The 20,555-nt window shown below is 35.5% G+C and overlaps 1 protein-coding gene across 1 annotated transcript in view; it reads right to left on the bottom strand.

Moving 5' to 3' along the window:
* The window catches only part of PIK3CA (phosphatidylinositol-4,5-bisphosphate 3-kinase catalytic subunit alpha), a gene marked incomplete at both ends in the record, with an annotated part of 44,290 nt that extends 24,840 nt beyond the window's left edge, over positions 1 to 19,450 (bottom strand). The window contains 8 exons of the mRNA XM_080695730.1: positions 878 to 1,012; positions 3,821 to 3,973; positions 4,716 to 4,821; positions 13,401 to 13,486; positions 14,650 to 14,895; positions 16,378 to 16,628; positions 18,375 to 18,584; positions 19,099 to 19,450. Of these exons, the coding sequence (XP_080551856.1) occupies positions 878 to 1,012; positions 3,821 to 3,973; positions 4,716 to 4,821; positions 13,401 to 13,486; positions 14,650 to 14,895; positions 16,378 to 16,628; positions 18,375 to 18,584; positions 19,099 to 19,450 (1,539 nt within the window). The remainder of the gene's footprint in view (positions 1 to 877; positions 1,013 to 3,820; positions 3,974 to 4,715; positions 4,822 to 13,400; positions 13,487 to 14,649; positions 14,896 to 16,377; positions 16,629 to 18,374; positions 18,585 to 19,098) is intronic.
* Positions 19,451 to 20,555: the final 1,105 nt, after the last annotated feature.

The raw sequence follows: 20,555 nt of genomic DNA on the forward strand, positions 1-20,555 counted from the left end.
TGGTAAGTGCAATACTGCAAGACACCTCTGGGTGCCGCTGTTACCATGCCTGAGTTGGGCATATTTCAGAACCTCCTCGCCCAGTATTCATTGGCTGGTCTATCTATACCCTAAAATCAGGCCAAAGAAAAAGTAATAAATTTGAAGTTGGGAAAAAGAGTCAACAAAGAACAAAATTATCTTCTCTTAGCACTGACACTTTTGCCTTTGAGAAATAAGGGAAAGATAATGTTCTTTGAATCCAGTTCTATTGTGACTTGATAGTTATGGCCAAGATTAGATAACCATATCAATATTTAACCTTATTTCATATTCATTCTTTTTTGGAGGACCTAGACTAATGTGGTAAAGATTTGCTATTTCCTCTGTTTTCAAGCTCAGCTAAAAACATAAGGTCTCAAACTTCAAGGTTACTAACTCAGGAAGGTGTTTCTGGACTTAAAATATATTAACTTTTGACTCTCAGTTTTTCTTACCACACTATTTTTTTTTTCATTCATGGCACTTACCATGACTTATAATCTTATATTTCTGCTTGTATCTGTTTAATGTCTGTTCCCACCATTAGACTGAATACTCATTGGAGGTCTGTTTAGTTCACAACTTCTGCCTACTCCATTGCTTTACATATAGTTGGCATTCAATAAATATTTGTTAAATGAATAAAGGAGGGATAGGCCTTTGAATAAACTAAGGAGAAATAGAGCCACAGGAAAAATATTATTAGCATATAGAAAATTTTATTCTATTGCAATATTGTTTTAGAACTCAATAGTATCTATTCCAGTATAACTAAAATGAAACCTTGTCCACACAGAGTATGAACCCATAGCTATAGATTGTGCTGATGTTTAAGAAACTCAGCGATTTGCCTTACCAGTCCCGCATGAGAATAACTAAATCCTGCTTCTCGGGATACAGACCAATTGGCATGTTCTTCAATCACTGACATATCTGGAAATTTCACCACACTGCTGAACCAATCAAACTCCAATTCTAAGCATGGAGTTTCCTATGAAATGGAAGAAAAGTTATTGTAAATAATCTCAAAACCAATAAAATACTTTGAAATAAATCAAACCAAGGAGTGACTTCTAAAATCAAAATTATATAACACTAAAGAAAGAAATTGAAGATGATCTTGGAAGATGGAAGGATCTCCCACAGTCTTGGATAGGCAGAATAAATATTAACAAAATAGCAGTCCTACCAAAAAATCAACTACAGATTCAATGCAACCTCTATTAAATATCATGGTCATTCTTCACAGATCTAGAAAAATCAGCCCTTAAATTCATATGAACAACAAAAGACTCAGAGGAGCTAAAATAGTTCTCAGCAATAAGAACCATACAGGAAGCATCACGATATCTGACTTCAAACTATACTACAGATTCATAGTAATAAAACAGCATGGCATTAGCACACAAGCAGACATACAGACAAACAGAACAGAACAAATGACTCAGAAACAGAGCTGGGCATGGTGGCACATGCTTGTAATCCCAGTATTTGAGAGACTGAGACAGAAGAATCACAGGTTCAAGGATATCCTTGACAATGCAGCGTGATGCTCAGCAACCTAGCAAGACCCTGATTCAAACTAAAAAATAAAATAGGGCTGGGGTGTGGCTCAAAGGTTCAATCCCCAGTACCCGACCCCCCCACACACAGAAAAAAAAAAAAAGATTCAGAAACAAACCCACATACTTATAACCAACTGGTTTTTGATAAAGGGGTCAAAAACATATGCTGAATAAAAGATACTGTTTTCAACAAATGGTGCTGGCAAAACTGGTTATTCATATGTAGAAAAAACAGAAATAAATCCTACTTTCTCACCCTGCACAAAGAGTCAATTCAAGACGAATCAAATACCTGGAAATTTAGACCAGAGACTGTGCAGTTACTTGAAGAACACTTCAACATATAGGCATGGTTAAAAACTTCCTCAATAAGACCCTAAAGGCCCAGGAAATTAAAATAAAGATTAACATGTGGGATTGCATTTAACTGAGGAGCTTCTGTGCAGCAAAGGCAACTATTAAGAACCTCAACAGAGAGCTGACAGAATGGGACATATTTGCCAGCTACTCCTCTGATAGAGAACTAATATCTACATAAAGAACTCAAGAAACTTACTGCCAAAAAACAAGTAACCTACTAAAAAAAGAGCAAGTGAATTAAATAGGCACTTCATAAAAGAAAAACAAATAGCCAATAAATATATGAAAAAATGTTCGCCGGGCGTGGTGGCCTACGCTTATAATCCCCGCGCTTGGGAGGTGGAGACAGGAGGATCGCGCAGGTTCGAAGCCAGCTGCGCATGCTGGCTTAGGAGACCCTGTTTCCAAATAAAAATGTAAAAATAGGTCTGAGAGTGGAGCCTGGAGGTAGAAGGGCTTCCAGGAACCCCAGTACCACACAAAAAAAAGAAAAAGAAAAAAAAGTTCAACATCATTAGTAATCAGATGCAAATTAAAATTACCGTGAGATTTCACCTAACCCTAATTAGAATAGCAATCATTAATAACACAAACAAAAGCTGGGCGTGGTGGCACACGCTTGTAATCCCAGCATTCGGGAGGCTGAGACAGGAGGATTGCAGTTTGAGGACAGCCTCAGCTACTTAGTGAGCCCCTTTGCAACTCCATGAGACCCTTTTTCAAAATAAAGAATAAAAAATAGGGCTGGGAGTGTAGCTCAGAGGTAGAATGCCCCTGGGTTCCATCCCCAGTGACACACACACACACACAAAAAAAAAAAAAAAAAAAAAGAGAAAAAAGGAAAAAAACCACAAACAATAATAAATGCTGGTTAGGATATGGAGAAGTAGAAATTCTGATACTCTGTTGGTGAGATTGGAAATTAGTGCAACACTCTGGAAAATAGTGTGGAGGATCCTCAGAAGAATGGAAATGAACATACCATATGACCCAGCTATATCACTTCTGGGTATCTACCCAAAAGAATTGAAATCAGACTAACATAGTAATACATGCATATTTGTGTTTACGGTTGCACAATTCATAATTTCCCAACTATGGAACCAGTAGAGAGATGTTTATCAATAGATAAATGGATTATAAAATTATGGGATATACACACAATGGAATTCTACTCAGCCAAAAAAACCAAAATAATGTGATTTTTAAGGAAATAAGTAGAATTGGAAAATATTATGCTGAGATTAGCCAGTCACAGAAAGCGAAAGATTGGCTCTTTTTCCTCATTTGCAGAAGCTAGGGAGGAACTGGGACACAGAAGAGATTCTAGACAAAGGAAGAGAAACCTTAGTGGAGTGAAGGAAGGGACCTAACTGAGGGAGACAGAACAGGGAAGACTTGAAGAGGGAAACACTTCAATGGACATGATGTACATGCACAAACTTATCAATGTCAGTCACTGGCATGGTAAGGAGGGGAGGGAGAAAGAATGGGGAGAGAACTGGGGCAGTCGATAGGTACTATGTGCATGTATGCCTTTATCACCCTGAACTTCATTAAGATGAATAATTACAATGCATCAAAAAACAAGTTAAAGCTGGTATGGTGGTACATGTTTGTAATCCCAGTACTTTGGAGGCTGAGACAGGAGGGTCACAGGTTTGTGGACAGCCTCAGCTTCTTAGTGAGGCCTTGTGCAACTTAGTGAGTCCTTATTTCAAAATAAAAAATAGGGCTGGGGGTGTAGCTCAGAGGCAGAATACCCCAGGGTTCAACCCCCAGTACAGAAAAAGAAAAAATTGTGTGTGTGTGTATATAGTGCTTTATTGTCAGAATAAAGAAAAAAAAACAATTTATTCTAATAGAAAGCTTACTTTATTTGGATTTGATCCAGTAACACCAATAGGATTCAGCAGATCTTCCAATCCATGAGGTACTGGCCAAAGATTCAAAGCCATTTTTCCAGATACTAAGGTGTCTGTATAATCAAATAAATTTATATTTCCCCAGGCCAATGGACAGTGTTCCTAAAAAAAAGGGGACAAATATTCACTATTCTATAGATTACAGAATTCATCTCATAACACTTTTCTTTCCTGAAAAAGAGATTTTAATAACTGTCTCTATAGTAACAGGAATGAGATGTACCAAAAGTCACAATGATTTTTCCAAATTTAGTACTCTTTGCTTTTCCTCATTTGAAATCACATGCATTTTTTTAAACTTTAAGTAGAAAATATGAACCAAATCAGCATAACACATACTTGCAAAGTCACACAGTTACTTTGCATATTTAAAAATTGTATCAATATAAATTCAGGACATACTCATCATAAATACATTTTCTGAAGCTCTCACCCAGTTATTCTTCTATGATATATTTATTTATTAAATATGTTAAAAAGGTTTATTATCTTTTTTTTTGCAGGTCTAGGGATGGAACCCAGGGGCATTCAACCTCTGAGCTACACCTCCTTGCCCTATTTTTTATTCTTTATTTTGAAACAAGGTCTCACTAAGTTGCAGAAGGCCTCACTAAGTAGCTGAGGCTGTCCTCGAACCGCAATCCTCCAGTCTCAGCCTCCCAAATGCTGGGATTACAAGCATGCACTACCATGCTTGGCTCAAAAGAAGTTTATTATCTTTTTAGACAAAACAGAAAACATTTTGTGAAATGTATTCAATCAGAGACACAGAAGATTAGAGGTAAACAGAATTGTCCTTCAGAAATATATTACCTCTAAAAAAGAAAAAAAAAAAATATGTTACCTCTTTAGCACCCTTCCGGCCTTTAACAGAACAAATGGAGAGGCAAAGTCGAGCAGCACGAGGAAGATCAGGAATGTATATGTCATAATTTAGCCATTCATTCCACCTATGTAAAATTGTACAAAAACATAATTTACCCACCCCTCAAAAAACTTCACCTACAGTATGTGATTCCTATAAAACAGCAAAAAAAAAAAGACAAATTAAACAAAAGCAAGGCAAGTGATTGGCTAGAAAAGGCACTTTATGAGATGTATCAAAATGACTAAAAACATAAAAAGTAGTATTGTTTGTCATACAAAAATAGAAATTAAAATCTCATGGAGATGTCACTACACATCTATAAAGACTGATTATACTAAAGAGTGGTAAGGTTATCTACTAATAGGATATCTCATACACTCAGAGTGGGGGTATAATTTATTACAACCTATTTGAAAAAAATAATCTACTAAAAGCAAATATGTGTATACCCCATGACCCATTTCTCCTTCTAGGAACAGAATCATAAAATGTGTGTTTTATGCATAAAATGTTAATAGCAAAATGATTTATAATATCTTCAAACTAAAAAATAATTCAAATGTCCAACAGCAATAGACAAATTGTGGTATACTCATATAATGGACTATCATATTATAATGAAAATGAAGAGAAGTGAATAACAAAATGGATGAAATAAAGAAGTTAAACAATAGAATATCTATTCTGAGTCAATTTATATAATATACAAAAATAGGCAAACCTGCCCAAGAATAATAGAAGTCAAGACAATGGTTACTATTGGGAAGGAGAGAAGGTTAACAGATTGGTAGACAGGCAGAGGGAAGATTTTTGGAATACTATTTTTTGACTAGTACAGTGGGTATGAATATTCACTTCATAATAATTTACTGTTATCAATTATACATTTATGGTTTGTTATATACTTTTTCATACTTTTATTGGTACATTGTAACTATATACCACAGTAATAATCAAAGTATACATTCATTCATGCACACAGCACTTAGTGTATTTCTCTCTGAATCAACCCCTCCACACACACACTTAAGTAAGATTCATGGTAATACTATCATATATTAACATAACATTATTTGAACTGTTGCCTCCCTCAATCCTCCTTTTCCCCTTCCCCCCTCCTATCCCCAAGCCCTTTCTACTACTGTACTGGTCTCTGGTCTCTGGTCTCTTCATTTAGTCCCTTTTGTTTCCTATTTTCCTCTTGCTTCTTCATATGAGTGAGATCAAATAAGCGTTAACCTTTTTTTTTGTGCGTGTGTGTGTGGTACTATAGATGGAACCCAAGGGCACTCTACCTCCGAGCTACACCACAGCCCTATATTTTATTCTTTATTTTGAAACATGGTCTCGCTGAATTGCAAAGGACCTCACTAAGTAGTGGAGGCTGGCCTCAAATCGTGATTCTCCTGTCTCATCCTCCCAAATGCTGGGATTATAAGCATGTGCCACCACGCACGGCTAGCCTTAACTTTCTGAGATTGGCTGGTCTCCATATTTTTTCTTTTTTTTTTTTTTTTGTGGTACTGGGGTTCCTGGAAACCCTTCTACCTCCGGATTATACTCCCAGACCTATTTTTATATTTTTTTATTTGGAAACAGGGTCTCTTAAGCCAGCACAGCTGGCTTCGAACCAGCGCAATCCTCCTGTCTCTACCTCCCAAGCAGGGGGATTACAAGCGTGCGCCACCACGCCCAGCTGGTCTGCATGTTTTCTAGTTCCATCCTTTATCCTGCAAATGACATAATTTTGTTCCTCTTTAAATTCCACTGTGTGTACATACTACATTTTTTAAATCTAAACATGCATGTGTGTATATTTATTGTATTATCTTTTCTGGAATTTGAGAAAAGATTAAACACATTAGTAGAGAGAAGGTTTAAAATGGAAGAAATTTAGAAAGAATTCTAAAGGCAAAAGAAGCAATAAATGTTATAAAATAAATATAGGGAGAAGAAATATTGTGAGATTTAGAAAGTCTACAGTAATTTAAGAAAAATTGAAGATGCATCTACTTAAATTCACTTACGACTTTTTATTACTTCTAAATCTTTAGAATTGTTCATGAATTAATGGGAAGTATTCTTTCTAAGAGAGCTGTCCTATATACCTAGTTGTTCTAGTAATATACTAATAGTAATATACTAACAAAATAAAGTATGTCTTTTCTTTTAAGGTCCAGCCATCTCACAACACACACACACACACACACACACACACACACACACACACACACACCAAGTTTTCTTTTTTAAAACAAAATGATTTATATATATAGTTTAAACTGATTTTAATTTTGAAAGGTATATTTATGAAGAAATCATAAACTACCTTATCTATGTAGTATACCGAAGCACATGTTTGGAGCAAACTATCTCAGTAAGAATTTAAAAATTTTATCTTTTGCCGGGCATGGTGGTGCACACTTGTAATCCCAGCATTTGGGAGACTGAGACAAGAGGACCACACAGGTTCGAAGCCAGCCTCAGCTACTGAGGGAGGCTCTCAGTAACTTAGTGAGACCCTGTTTCTAAATAAAACATAAAAGAAATATAGGTCTGAGAGTATAGCTCGGAGGTAGAAAAGCCCCTGGGTCCCACCTCTAGGACCAAAACAAAACAAAACAAAAAATTTTTTTAGTTATTGATTATATTTATTTTTTAAATTAAAATATTTTTCCATATTTTATTTTATTTATAAGTGGAACATACTGAAAATGGTATACATTTAGATTGTGCTTCATGCCCTCTCCCCCCCATTTCCTCCCTCCCAATAAAGAATGTCCTGATTAACCATGTTATATTTATACTATTACACATATTTGGATGTAGCTCCTCCATTAAACAACCTCAGCTTTCTTCCTCTCCTATCTTTCCATTCTAGCTTTGCTGAGATTTCCCTTCCATTATCTGGAATCCCTCTGGTATTACCACTACTCTCTAGCTTGGGCATATTAGAGAAAACATATGTCCCTTCTCTTTCTGTGCTTGACTAATCTCACTTAACATAATGTTCTCCAGTTCCTTCCATCTTCTTGTAAATGCTATTATTTTATTTTTCTTTATAGCTGAATAGAATTCCATTGTGTGTATTTCCCATAATTTTGCAATCCATTCATCTGTTGATGGAGATCTAGGTTGATTCCATATTTTGGCTATTACAAACTGTGCTGCTATGAACATGGGTATGCATATGTTAATGTAGCTCTCTGATTTCAACTCCTTTGGAAAGATACCCAGGAGTGGTATAGCCGGATCAAATGGTGGATCTATTCCCAGTTTTCTAAAGAATCTCAACACTGATCTCCATAGTGGCTGAACTACTTTGCACTCCCACCAACAGTGTAAAAGAGTTCCTCTTTCCCCACATCCTCGCCAGCAACTGGGTTCCAACCCCAGTACCCAAACCAAACCAAAACAATAAAATTCTAAAGTCTATTTTTTATGTTTTTGATAACCTCATATTCAATTTTCTCTGATATTTTTATTTTATAAATGCAGGAAAGTTAAAAATACAGGAAAGTTAAAAATTAACTTAAATCTTCATACTGCTAACATATTTTACCTTTTAGACTAAAAAAATTCTTGAAGCTAATTAGTCTTTTTTTTTTTTGGTGGTACTGGGGTTCCTGGAAGCCCTTCTACCTCCGGGCTACACTCCCAGACCTATTTTATTATTTTTGGAAACAGGGTCTCTTAAGTCAGCGCAGCTGGCTTCGAACCTGTGCGATCCTCCTGTCTCAGCTTCCCAAGAACGGGGATTACAAGTGTGCGGCACCACGCCCGGCTATTAAATAGTCTTTTCTAAATAACTACTTTAATTTACTAAAATTTCAACATCTGATATATGTTTGTGGTACTGAGACTGAGTTCAGGGACATTTTGCCACTGTGCTATACCCCTAGTCCTTTTTATTTTGAAAGAGGGTCTTGCTCAACTCCTGCATTCTGGCCTTGAACCTGAAATTTTCCTGTCTCAACCTCCCAAGTACTGAGATCACAGGTGTGTGCTATAGTATTTGGTAAATTTTGACTTTTTTTGGGGGGGGGGTAATGAGGTTAAATCCAAGGGCATTCTGCCTCTGAGCTATACTTGCAGCCCTTTTTTTCTTTTGGTATTACTGAGTATCAAACCTAGGGTTGTTTTAGCTCTTAGCTAAACCACCATACCTAGTTTTTATTTTATTTTTTTATTTTTTATTTTTTTATTTTTGGTGGTACTGGGGTTCCTGGAAGCCCGTCTATCTCCAGGCTACACTCCCAGACCTATTTTATTTTTGGAAACAGGGTCTCCTACGCCAGCACGGCTGGCTTCGAACCTGTGCGATCCTCCTGTCTCTGCCTCCCAAGTGCGGGGATTACAAGCGTGCGCCACCACGCCCAGCCCTAGTTTTTATTTTGAAATAGGGTCTTGCTAAGTTTCTGAGAGTTTTGCTAAGTTGCTGAGGCTAGTCTTGAACCTGTGATCCTCCTGTCTCAACCTCCCAAGTACTGGGATTACCAAGTACTGGGATTACCATGCCCATATTTGAGTTCTCTTAAAAATTACTATTATTATATTTAGGGATGGACTCTTATTCCTAAATAACTTTATAAAGAGAGGCAAAGAAAGAGAATGGCAAGTTTTTGAATTATATTACCTTTTACTTCTTCATCATATCTAGGCACTAATTTAAAGTTCCAAATAATTTAAAGTTCCAAATAATTCCTCCTCCGAGGAATCTGTTTATAGCTGGGCATGGTGGTATTATATGCTTGTAATACATGTAACTTGAAAGATTGAGATAGGAGAATTGCAGGTTTGAGACCAGCCTCAGAAATTTAGTAAGCTGGTAATCTTAATAATCTAGTGGGAGGGACTTCCGGGAAGATGGCGACCGAGAAAAGCGGGGTTTAAGAGCCCCGCCAACAACCAATCTCCATTACCACAAAATCAGTGCCTTTCATAGCCAGAAAACACCATCACCAGAGAAACAAAAAAATCACCAGGCTCCAGAGAGAAAGTGGACTGAGAACAGAGCTCAGAGCCACAGAGGAGATACACCGACCTCATGCCCGAGGACGCGGCAGCAGCGCCATACTGCTGGCTGCAGCGGCGAATTCACCTGACGGCTACAGCAAGCCGAGGTGAGCCGCTGCGGAACAGCCAGGAGGGATCTTTCGGCGCAGGGAGCACCTAAAGCTCCCAGTGGCTGAGCTCAGCACATGCTGCAGGGACTCAGAGTGGAACTCAAAACCAGAGAAGAAAAAATACACCAGTCTCATGGCCGAGGGCGTGGCAGCGGCGCCATATTGCCACCGGCGGCAGCAGCAGTGAATTCATCGAGTCCAGTACAGCTACATCTGCGTACTCAAGAACAGTGAGTCAAATTGCGGGCCACAGAGGAGAAATCCCAGTACTGTACTCCCTGGGACTTGACCCAGTGGGGGAGTGGCGGGAGCAGAGTTATCACACCATAGGAGAACTCCCAACCTGGCACCCCCCATAGTCTAAAGCAGTCTCAATGGACTCCCTGGGTCGGAGACTCTGTGATACAACCCAGTAAAGGAGTAGTGGGGTCAGAGATACTACAGACTCGAGACCCAGGGCACCTTAAGTGAAGTCATAGTGACCCAAGGGAAGAACCCAGAGAAGGCACAAATTTCTGAAATCATGGGAAAGAGGAATAACACTGGAGCAATGAATGCCCACAACCCCACAACATCAGAACCAAATAAAACAGAAAATCAGAGATTTCTAGAAGATCAAATCAGGAAAATAACTGTAGAAATAATAGAGGTGCTTCGAAAAGAATTCAGAGAGAGTCAAAAAGAGATAAAGGATGCAATTAATGAAGTAAAGGCCTCAATTCAAAGCATGACCAACCGATTAGACTACATGGAGAACAGAATCTCGCGCTTAGAAGATGATTATTCCAAAAATGAATGCATAGTTTCTAATCTAGAAAAAAATATCCAGCAGCAGGAATCTGACATTGAAGAAATATGGGCCCATTTTAAGAGAGCTAACCTAAGAATAATTGGAATAGAGGAGGGAAAAGAAAGTGAAACCAAAGGGATCAACAATCTCTTCAAGGAAGTAATAGCAGAAAATTTTCCAAACATAGAGCAAGAGGTTGATACACAGGTCCAGGAAACTTATAGAACTCCCTTTATACAGGATCGGAGAAGAGGATCTCCACACCACATAATTGTCAAAATGACCAATGTGGAAGCCAAGCAGAGAATCTTAAAGGCAACAAAAACAAAGGGCCAAGTGACATTCAGAGGCAAACCAATTAGAATCGCTCCAGACTTCCCAAACCAAGTCATGAGAGCCAGAAGGGCTTGGAGTAACATATTCCAAACTCTGAAAGAAAACAACTTCCAGCCAAAAATTTCCTACCCAGCAAAACTTTCTCTCAAATTAGATGGGGAAATAAGAAGCTTCCATGACAAACAGAAACTGAAGGAATTTATGTCTTTAAAACCAGCGCTAGAGAAAATACTCAAAGAGATTAATTACAAAGAAGAAATAGGTAACACACACCAGAACCAGAGAAACAAGATTTTCCATCCAACAGACAACTAAGATTGGTAATCTGTGAAGATTCATTATTTATGTTAGTCTTTTACCTATCTCTAAATTGTATTGTTTGCTTTTATTGTTGTTAATTTTTAGGATTTCTAGTTGGAATATTAATATACCTTCAGATATAGCATTTGGAAATATTTTATCCCATTCTATCAAGTAACTTTTAACTCTGTTTACATTGTCTTTGGATATACAATATTTTTTTATTTTTTAGGGAGTTTGTATACTCTTCTGTTGCCTGTGCCACTGAAATCATATCCAAGAAATCACTGCCAATTTCAATGTTGTGAAGTTTTATGACCCAGATTTTCTTCTAAAAGTTTATAGTCTTAAGATTTATATTTAGGTCTTTTATCTATTTTGAGTTAATATTTGTATATGGGATTAGGTAAGGGTCCAATTTTATTCTTTTCCATGTAAGTATTATTTTTCAACAGTATTTAGTTAAAAGATTATTATTTCCACCACCAAATGTTCGTGGAAACCTTGTCAAAAATAACTTGACAATATCGGGAGAATTTAGCTCTAGGCTTTTATTTAACTCCAATGGTTTATATATCTGCCTTTAGAACAGTATTACACTGTTTCAATTATTGTAGCTTTATATGGTTTGAAATCAGAAAATATATATCTTCTAGCTTTGTTCTTTTTCAAGATCGTTTTGGATATCTAGAGTCCATATTCCATATTAGGATAGATTTTTTTTCTGAAAAATAAATATATAAATATATGATAGTTTCACCTAAAAAAATAGAAAAAAAAATTCTCTGGTAAGAAAGAAAGCAAAAAGAAATATTGAAATGTTTTCATGTAATTTTAATTTTTCAACATTATTTAGTTAAATGATTATTATTTCCTCCCCCAAATGTTCGTGGAAACCTTGTCAAATATAACTTGACAATATATGGAAGAATTTAGCTCTAGGCTTTTATTTAGCTCCAATAGTTTATATATCTACCTTTAGAACAGTACTACAGTTTCAATTATTGTAGCTTTATATGGTTTGAAATCAGAAAATATACATCTCCTAACTTTGTTCTTTTTCGAGATCATTTTGGGTATCTAGAATCCATATTACATATTAGGATAGATTTTTTTCTGAAAAGTAAATATATAAATATATGATAGTTTCACCTAAAAAAAAAAAAGAAAAAAATATTCTCTGGTAAGAAAGAAAGCAAAAAGAAATATTGAAATGTTATCTTTATGTTATCAAAAGCTTGGTATCAGACAAATGAAACTGTTATGTGAGATTATAATTTTTAATTTTGGATAAATTGCTATAATACTAGATGTCAACCATTAAGCCAAGCATGGAAGGAGGGATGGGGAGGGAATGGGGTGGGGATCGGGTGGGGGTTGACTGGCGATGTGTGCATTTATGTCTACAAAAGTTTTCTTTGTATCCCACTATGATGTATGAATACAGTGCACCAATAAAAAATTTTAAAAAAAGAGAAAAAAATAAAAGTAAAAATAAGTTTGATTAAAAAAAAAAATCTAGTGGGAGCCTGTTTCAAAAAAAGACAACAAAGAAAAGGGTTGGAAGTGTAGATATGGCTTGGAGGTATAATGCCCCTGGGTTCAATCCCTAGTACTTAAAAAAAAGAAAAGAAAAAAAAAAAGGTTTGTTCTCCAAAGACACTTTAATTCAATGCCACAAATACATATTTTTGGGAGTTACTTGAAATAAACTGTCTCAGAGTAGTTTGGCCCTGCAATTATTTGCCAACTCCTATTTCTTCATATAAATGGCAATGGAAAGAAGGAAATAAAATAAATGCTTGTTTTTTTTTTTTTAATCTAATGTGAGGAAACATCAGCACAAATTTGTAACCATATTCTTTTTTTTTTTTTTCCTTGAAACAATGGGAAAGAGAATCAAAAGAATCTTTAGGGCAAAATTTTAGAGCGAATCAATATTGATCCTGCAATTGATACTTATTTGAAATAAAGTCCATATGTTCTATATGTATATGCCTGGTAATTTATTTAACTTGCATAAAACTAATAATTAAAATATTTTACTTTATTGATCATATTGCTAAATACTAATATAATCTATGAAAATTTATATAAGTACTCCCTTACCTGGGGTTGGAACAGGGTACTCTTTGAGTATTCACATTGTCACATAAGGGCTCTCCTCCATGGTAGATACCTGTTCGAACATAGATCTAAAAAAGAAAACAAAAAGTATGTGTATACTCTTCTGTATACAAATGCACATACACATACTAGACAAAACCATGTATTAAACAATATTATATGACTGATATGAGAGAACCAGCGAAAAATTTTCGTTTAGATACAGCTTTTTTGTTTTTCTTTTCACTTATATAAGTTAATATTAACATATAATCTTCATCTAAATTTGCTGCTGCCTTTATCCATTAATAATGATGGGGAAAGCTGGGCATGGTGGCACACGCTTGTAATCCCTGCATTCTGGAGGCCAAGACCGGAGGATCGTGGTTCACAGACAGCCTCAGCTACTTAGTGAGGCCCTCTGTAACTCAGTGAGACCCTGTTTCGAAATAAAGAATAAAAAATAGGGCAGGGGGTATAGCTCAGAGGTCAAATGCCCCTGCGTTCCTTCTCCAGACCCGAAAAAACCCCCAAAATGATGGGGACATAAGGCTACTAAAAAGTAATATAGACCTAAAATTTCTTTAAGCAAGGTATGTAACTCAGAGTTTTTCCTATTTTGGAAAAATAAATTGGTATAAATACTAGGTTGTTGTTTTTTGTTGTTTGCTTTTTGTTTTTGTACTGGGGATGAAACCCAGGGGCCTTCTAACTCTGGGCTGCACTCCCAGACCTATTGTATATTTTATTTGGAAACAGGGTCTCACTAAGTAACTGAGGCTGGCTTCAAACCTGTGTGATCCTCCTGTCTCAGCCTCCCAAGCACTGTGACTACAAGCATGTGCCACCGCACCTGGCAATAATAGGTATTTTTTTAAAAACTGTTGGCAGCTAGAGCAGCACCCTACAAAGACATTGATATTTCTGTAACAAGACCTAAATATTTATACTATATTAAATAGGATTAATTAAAAACTATACAGAGATTCACATTAGGTTGGATTAGGTTTTGTTGCCAAACAAGTTCTATAAAACTTCAGCTTTAAGAACTTAGAATTACTGATATTAGAATTACAAAGGACTGAAGACTGTGTGGAAGTTGAGATAAATGGAAACTCATAGAATTCATTACATATTGTTACTTTGAAATTTTTCTAGTGATCTGAAAACATGCTAATATATCACTAACATGCTAACAAGTAAAAAAGATTTATATAGTTATATAAAAATGAGCATCAGCATTTGATATTACCTTATCAATATCTCGAATATTTACATTTACGTAGGTTGCACAAAGAATTTTTATTCTGAGTGCACTATTTATAACCCAAAGGGATTTTGTAGATGTTTCTCCATTCATATATGGTGTAGCTGTGGAAATTCGCCTGGAATAAGATGGCATTGTAAAACAGTCCATTGGCAGCTGAGAGTAAAGGCTTTCTTTAGCCATCAGCATCAAATTGGGCATTCTCCCAAGCATTATGCAGCTTCTTATGTACTGTAAGAGATTAGGGAGGGAGGGAAACAGTTATTTCCTGTAAGAGTTCTCATTTTAAAAGCAACATGCAGTAGTATTATGAAAATTTACATATTAATCTGCAAAAGCAATTAAAAAGTCAAGTAAACCACATTTCTTAGCAGTTATTTAAAACACTTAAAATACTTGGGAGTTAAGTTATTGTAAAGATGAATCCAGCACCTTTGAATATAAAGTATATTAAAAAAAGAACATAAGGGCAACTTTAGATACTACAGTTCTACTCTCTGAAGAAAGAAGAAAAAAAATTAAATACAAGGTCCAGAGGATACTAAATGTAAGAGAAAAGTAGTATTATTTAGTAAATATCTTGACTGTGAATCTATTAAGTCATATTGATATCCCATTTAAGGGTGACCAACTACTTTTTGCTTGGGTACTGTAAATCAGTACTTGGAATGTGCCTGCTCTAGTTGCTTCTTACAGGTATTTAAAGAGTAGAAAAGAAGAGAGTAGGTAAGTCTTTTTTTCTTTTGCAGTACTGGAGATGGAACCCAGGGGTATTTTACTGCAAGGTACACTCCTAACCCTATTTTTTATACTATATTTTAAAACATGGTCTTACTATAAGTTGCAGAGAGCCTCCCTAAATAGCTGAGGCTGGTCACAAACCTACAATCCTCATGTCTCAGCCTCCCAAATCCTGGGATTACAAGCACGTGCCACCATGCTCAGGTAGTAGGGAAGTCTTAATAGTATATCGTAAACCAGGTGTGGTGGTGTATGTCTGTAATCCCAGTACTTTGCAGGCTGAGATAGGAGGATAGCAGGTTTGAGAACAGCTTAGCAAGTAGCGAGACTCTCATCAAGCTAGTGAGACCCAAAAATAAAAAATAGGGCTGGGGGTAGGGGGTGCAGCTTGGAGGTAGAATGCTCCTGGGATCAATCCCCAAGTGACCAACACACACACACACACACACACACACACACACACACACACACACACACGGATATCTTAACAATAAATCATGGATTTTTTGGAAAACATCTTTCTTAATTACATTCCATTGTGATTGCTTGGGAAAGGATCAAAATCATGAAATACTTCACATTTTGAGGTTAGTTTAACTGCCAACATTTTTAGTCTCTCATATAAAGTTTAAGAAATTAAGCCAGCATGGTGGCACACACTTGTAATTCCAGCATTTGGGAAGCTGAGGCAGGAGGACTGCAGTTCGAGGACAGCCTCAGCTACTACTTAGTGAGGCCCTTTCCAACTCAGTGAGACCCTGTTTCAAAATAAAGAATATAAAATAGAGCTGGGAGTGTAGCTTGGAGGTAGAATGCCCCTGTGTTCCATTCCCAGTACCAAAAAAACCCAACAAAATTAAACTTATAAATATTATTTGCTAATATTAGCTTTCAAGATATATTCCTTAAAATACATCTTTGTGTGATTTCTTTAAAATTTTAAAATTAATATTCTTGAGATTTGTAACTCACCTTATACTGACTCAGAGGGTATTTTTCTAGGAAGTACTCATCACATCCACACACTTTTAAAATATACTTGCCCTGATATTCTAAAACACAGAGTTTTAGTTGTTCAGAGGATAGCAACATACTTCGAGTTTTTTTTCTGATTGCTTCAGCAATTACTTGTTCTGGCACACAGTCATGGTTGATTTTCAGAGTATACTTTTGCTTATCATTATTAGGTGAAACTATCACCCAAATCACTACTATTATTTGTCCTAAAACAGAAAACATTATTAGTTGCAGTCATCTTATCTATTTCATTTTCTCAATACACACATTTCAAGGATTACTCTTACCATAATTAAATATAGGTAAATATCAGGTAAAATAAGAAAATTTTCATAACAAATACAGTGGCCAGACCATGTCCAAGTCACCTGTTTCATGGCATGCATGCAAAGTTGAGACTAGTCGGTCACAAGTAGCTGAGACCAAACTAATTTCCATTTTAAACTGTATGACAAACTTCCTAGGTACAATCCCTGTACAGAGTGGCTAATGATAGTTTCAAAGGTTCAATAGTGCCTAAAGTGGAAAACTGTGGGAAGCAAGAATCAATGGAGATACTGAATTAGAATGTTAGAAAAAATGGGGGAAGGAGAGTCAGAAAATAAGGAGGAAAGAAATAGATTTTTCAATCCTTTCCTATTAAGATTAATTAGACAAGAGCCAGGTGTGGTGGTACATGCCTTTAATTCCAGTACTTGGAAGGATAAAACAGGAGGATCACCAGTTCAAGGCCAGCCTCACCAACTTGGAAAGACCCCCCAGCAATGTAGGGAGACCCTGTTTTAAGACAAAAAAAATAAAGGGCTGGGGTTATATCTTGGAGGTAGAACACCCTGAGTTCAATCTGCAGTGCCACAAGAAAAAAAAAATTAAGCCAGGAGACCTCCCATCTGGAAAAATTAAAAGTATCTGAACTATGTTCATAGTCTAATATTTCAACTTTCCTATATTTTAGAAATTTTTCATAAAAAGTGAGAGAAGTGAAAATAGCATTTTCTCAATTTTTTCTGTGGTCCTGGGGACTGAACTTAGAGGCATTCTACCTTCAACGTACACCCCAGCCCAATTTTATTTCTTATTTTGAAACAGGGTCTCGTTAGGTTGACAAGAACCTCACTACTTGTTGAGGCTGTCATCGAACCTGAGATCTTCCTGTCTCCGCCTTCCCAGTACAAGGATTATAGGCATGTGCCACCATGCCTGGCTGCATTCTATTCTAAAAAGTTTGCTAGAGCAGAAAATAATTTAGAAATGTACTATGTTATGGTACAATTGAGTAATATGGGTGAGATAGAAATAAGATACCCTAACTTACTGTAACAGAATTTTATATTAAATAGCATATTAAGAATTAACACATTCTATAACTTCAAATTGAAACTTTCAGTTTGTTATCATGAAAAATACTGCTATTTATCTGATATAATACATTCAAAACATTACAGTTTAGATATTTTCATGTTCACTTAATTCTATTGGTAGATTAAATGTTAAGTATACCCATATAATAATTATCAGTTAATTGTTGCATTTAATACTAGAAATTTTTTTCCTTACAGGTATGATACATGAATGTGTAAAATTCAAAAAATTTTATAAAATGTTTTCATAAACAAAATTTTATGTTTCTATTTACTTTTTTATTTGCAAAAAGACAATTATCTCTAATTCTGTTAGTATCTGAAAAACTAGTGAATTTCAAGCTCAAAGTTCTTCAGTTTTACTGAGTTGAAGATTTACCACGAGATAAGCATCATATCCACACAATTAATTAGTAAATATTTATTGTACAGAAGTTGTATACTTAGCATTCAAATATATCTTATTAGTATAAAAAGTCACTGCTTTCAAGAAGCTTTTCTCGTTACAAAAAAAAAAGGTTGTACAAAATATAGGTAGAGGTATAAGATTTCACTACAGTAACAATTACAGTAGACTGACAATTTTCTTACCTTTATCTAATTTATTATATATGTGCTTTGGCAGTTCTGGGGAAGATTCTACATTTGGAGGATAGACATACATTGCTCTACTGTGAGGTGAATTGAGATCTCTAAGATCCACAGCTTCTTTACAAACATTCAGAATATTTCTTCGGAAATCCTGTACTTCTGGATCTTTAACCATATCAAATTCACACACTGGCATGCCGATGACAAAACCTTAAAAACATATAACAGTCTATTAAGCACACAGTATTGATTCTTTTGTTAGACAAATTTCATTTCAAATAAAATGCTGTATCACCACTACCATAATTAGTAACAGGATTGCGATAATCAAAAGTTTCTCTGGGTTGAAAATATCTGTGATAAAATACATATAGTAAGAACTGATAAGATCTCAAAAGTTTTGAATACATAAGATATTTATTTTTATTGATATTCTCATCAATTATTTTTTACAGAATAATAAAACAAAACTGGGATATAACAAACCTAAGTCCTCTTACAAATGCTATTTCTTAAAAAATCTTATAGACTATCAAGGTGTTAAAATAGTTTCATATTTCAAGTAGTCAAAATACTTGATGAATAATGATTTTTATTAAAAAACCCATTTAAGATTACAAAGGCAGACAAAAATATTCCAATAATGAGATAATGATTAAGCCTCACAGTTATCTGTACTTTATAATAGTATGGCAATGCCTTCTAGTAAAAAATTTTATCATACCAATTTCTCGATTGAGAATCTTTTCTTCACGGTTGCCTACTGGTTCAATTACTTTTAAAAAGGGCTGAAAAAGTCGAAGGTCACAAAGTCGTCTTGTTTCATCAAAAAATTCTTCTCTTTCTGCTTCTTGGGTAACACTTACAAAAATGTAAGAAGACTCATCTTGAAGGAGTTGATGGAGAGGGTATTTTCTTGCTTCTTTAAAAAGTTCATGCTTTATTGTTATTAAAGTAGCCTCACGGAGGCATTCTAATGTCACTATCATTCCATTTGGTAGTAAACATTCTACTAGGATTCTTGGGGGCATCAAGTGGATGCCCCACAGTTCCCCTGATGATGGTCGCGGAGGCATTGTTCTGATCCTTTGTACAAGTTTTACATGTAAAACTACTTTAAGGTATTAGATGTATAGCTCTTCCAAAGCAGTGACCTTAATGAGAGAAAGAAAACATCTGTTAAAAGAGAAACAGCTATAAAAGAATACTTTTATATCATTGCTAGATGTAAAAATTCATGTTCTGTAGTTTCAATAAAATAGGATAATAATCTTAAATATTTGAATAGACTATTGCTCTAAATTAGGGTATAAAAGATTGATTTCTACAGAGATTACAAGAACCATTTGTATTTAATTAAATTTAAAATGCTATTTAAAAACATAATTGAATAGATTTTCTAAGTCAGATCTAATCAAGACAATCAAGACAGAGTTGAGGCTATGAGAAGAATGAAAACATAATTCAAATCCAAATTCTCATCTATAATGGTTATCACTCTATCTTATGGAGCAACAGAACTTAAGCCAGAAAGGCTGTTTTATGATATAAGTCTATTGCTCTTACTTAAAGGATAAGAAAATCCTAGAGAAGTCATATTCTTTTTTTTTTTTTTAACATCTTACCCCCAATTTACAGCAATGAGAAATCAACACAGCCTTTCTTTCTTAAACCAATCTTTGTAATTTCCCATGGTGGGGGAGTAGGAGAACTGATTCTTGTCAAGGTGATGTCTTATAACCATTCTGTTTATAAAGTATGATTTACATATATCTACATATATATACATGTTCACAATAATATAAAGTTCACCAATGCATTTTCCCTAAAGCATGATGATGAATTTTCAATGATGCATGCATTTTCTTCAATACTTAGTCCTAACACTTCCAATTAATATGAATTGTTCTAGCTGGGCGTGGTGGTGCACCCTTGTAATCCCGCCCTTGGGAGGCGGAGACAGGAGGATCACGCAGGTTCAAAGCCAGCCGTGCTGACTTAAGAGACCCTGTTTCCAAATTAAAAAGTATAAAAATAGGTCTGGGAGTGAGCCCGGAGGTAAAAGGGTTTCCAGGAAACCCCAGTACCATCAAAAAAGAATTGTTCTATGCACAGTTCGACCCATAACTTAAGTGCTATTATGACTTGAAAGCCATTATATTTTTACTTATTTATTTATTT

The sequence above is a fragment of the Muscardinus avellanarius genome, assembly GCF_963383645.1.
Source record: "Muscardinus avellanarius genome assembly, chromosome: 5".
NCBI lineage: Eukaryota > Metazoa > Chordata > Mammalia > Rodentia > Gliridae > Muscardinus > Muscardinus avellanarius.